Source organism: Cnephaeus nilssonii (assembly GCF_951640355.1).
Source record: "Cnephaeus nilssonii genome assembly, chromosome: 8".
NCBI classification, from domain to species: domain Eukaryota; kingdom Metazoa; phylum Chordata; class Mammalia; order Chiroptera; family Vespertilionidae; genus Cnephaeus; species Cnephaeus nilssonii.
This window is the reverse complement of record NC_137079.1, coordinates 25,926,865-25,928,590: the sequence shown is the minus strand read 5'-3', so window position 1 is coordinate 25,928,590 and position 1,726 is coordinate 25,926,865. Positions and strand designations below refer to the sequence as shown.

The window sequence follows — 1,726 nt, the reverse complement described above, 5'->3', positions numbered from 1 at the left end:
CACACAGCAAAGGAAAATGAGAGTACAACAGGGAAAGGAAAGATCTTTCTCTCTTCACCTGAAACCAAATCTCTCACCTCAAAAAGATTACTGTCTATATATTCTATGTCACATGAAGAAGTTTAATAAAGAAATGCATTGGTGTATTTTAAAGTTTTAAAAGCTAAAAGCAAGAAAACATTAGGGACTCTGCAAAGAGACATGAATAACGTGTTGTACGCCATTTCATCTGCACCGTCTTCTCTTTTTCCCCCTAGTGTTTTTCAGGATGTTCTTCTTGGTCCCTCACTTTCTCTGTCTCACTAGCGAGTCTGTCTGCAATCAACGCTCTCGCCAGTCTCTCTCTTGCCATCTTCATTTTCCTTTCCTGTTTCTTGATATCTTTCTCCGTTACCAGAAATTGTTTGCAGGGGAGCTGTGGGATACCCAGACCAGCTCCTGGAATCATCTCTGCCACATGGGCGGTCCCGGCAGGGTTGGACATGGAGCTGCCGTGAGGACCACCTGTGAGAACACCAGGCAGGGACTCACCTGTGCAACTAGGCACAAGTGTTTGCAGGGCTTTGGTAAGATCAAAAGGACTTAAGAGTTGTCCTGTGCTGCTGCAGGCTTGGAGTCCTTGAAGTCTCTTCTGCCAGCACACTTGTTGGGGCTTGTCCAAGGTTTCCTCCCACTGATGATATCTGACCTCATTGCCTGGGTGGGATGTGATTCTCGTAACTGGACTCTTGAAAATGTTACTGGACATCCTCAGTGGGATGGAGATGCTTAAATCAGGCTTTGGTTTGGATTGGTTTACCCAATCATGACACTTCCTCTGTGAAGTCTTGACCATCGTATCTCTTTTCCATTTACTCTATAAAAATAAATCGTGAAATTGGATCTACATGATAAATGAAGCTTGCCTTCTTAGGACAATTACTTCAGCTGTCTTGTACTTCCACCCTCCCTTTGGGGATAGATCTGACCTGCATCCTGGGAAATCATCAAGCAGATTTGTCAAAAACAGAAAGCTCAAGGTCAAAACCCAGAAGCTAGTCCAGATCATTTATCCTCCAACACCTTATAAGACCCTCTCCTTTAAGAATATGATTTTATTCTCTTTTTGTCATTGTCACTCTCACTACACCTGATTTAGTTTTGGTACTCTCTCATGATACACAGTACCCAATCTTTTTCTAAGTCCAAATTCCTACCATTTCTTTTGTATTATGTGAGTATTCATTTGGTTAACCCAGTGGTCAGCAAACTGCGGCTCGCGAGCCACATGTGGCTCATGAGCCGTGGTTTGCCGCTCTGTTGACTAATGAGTTTGCTGACCACTGCTAGGGAAAAACACTTAAAAAACATTTTAATGGTGTACTAATGTCTTTAACCTGAAGACAAAACTTCTGGGTAAGGGTAATGTCTTACGCAGTGGTCGGCAAACTCATTAGTCAACAGAGCCGCAGTTTGCCAACCACTGGGTTAACCCATTGACCACTTGGATTTCAGAGCTAAAATGAGTTAAAATCATTAGTGATATCACCAAGCAACCCACTTTTAGTGACCCACTCCCATATCCCAGAAGTTTGGTCATGTTCAAAAATAAATAATTCAGAAAACATATTCATCCACTACAAATGTCTGATTTCTAATATTTTTAAACACTCATACAATAGATACCCATTCTTCAAGATTGCAAGTTATGCCAGATCACCAGATTCTTACCTTAATTTCCCCACTT

General features: G+C 42.0%; 1 protein-coding gene across 1 annotated transcript; it reads right to left on the bottom strand.

Moving 5' to 3' along the window:
* Positions 1 to 253: 253 nt before the first annotated feature.
* MBD3L1 (methyl-CpG binding domain protein 3 like 1) lies at positions 254 to 835 on the bottom strand (the record flags this gene model as incomplete). The annotated part of the gene is made up of 1 exon (XM_079778558.1): positions 254 to 835. One exon carries the CDS (start codon positions 833 to 835, stop codon positions 254 to 256), a length of 582 nt encoding a protein of 193 aa, XP_079634684.1.
* Between the last annotated feature and the right edge of the window lie 891 nt (positions 836 to 1,726).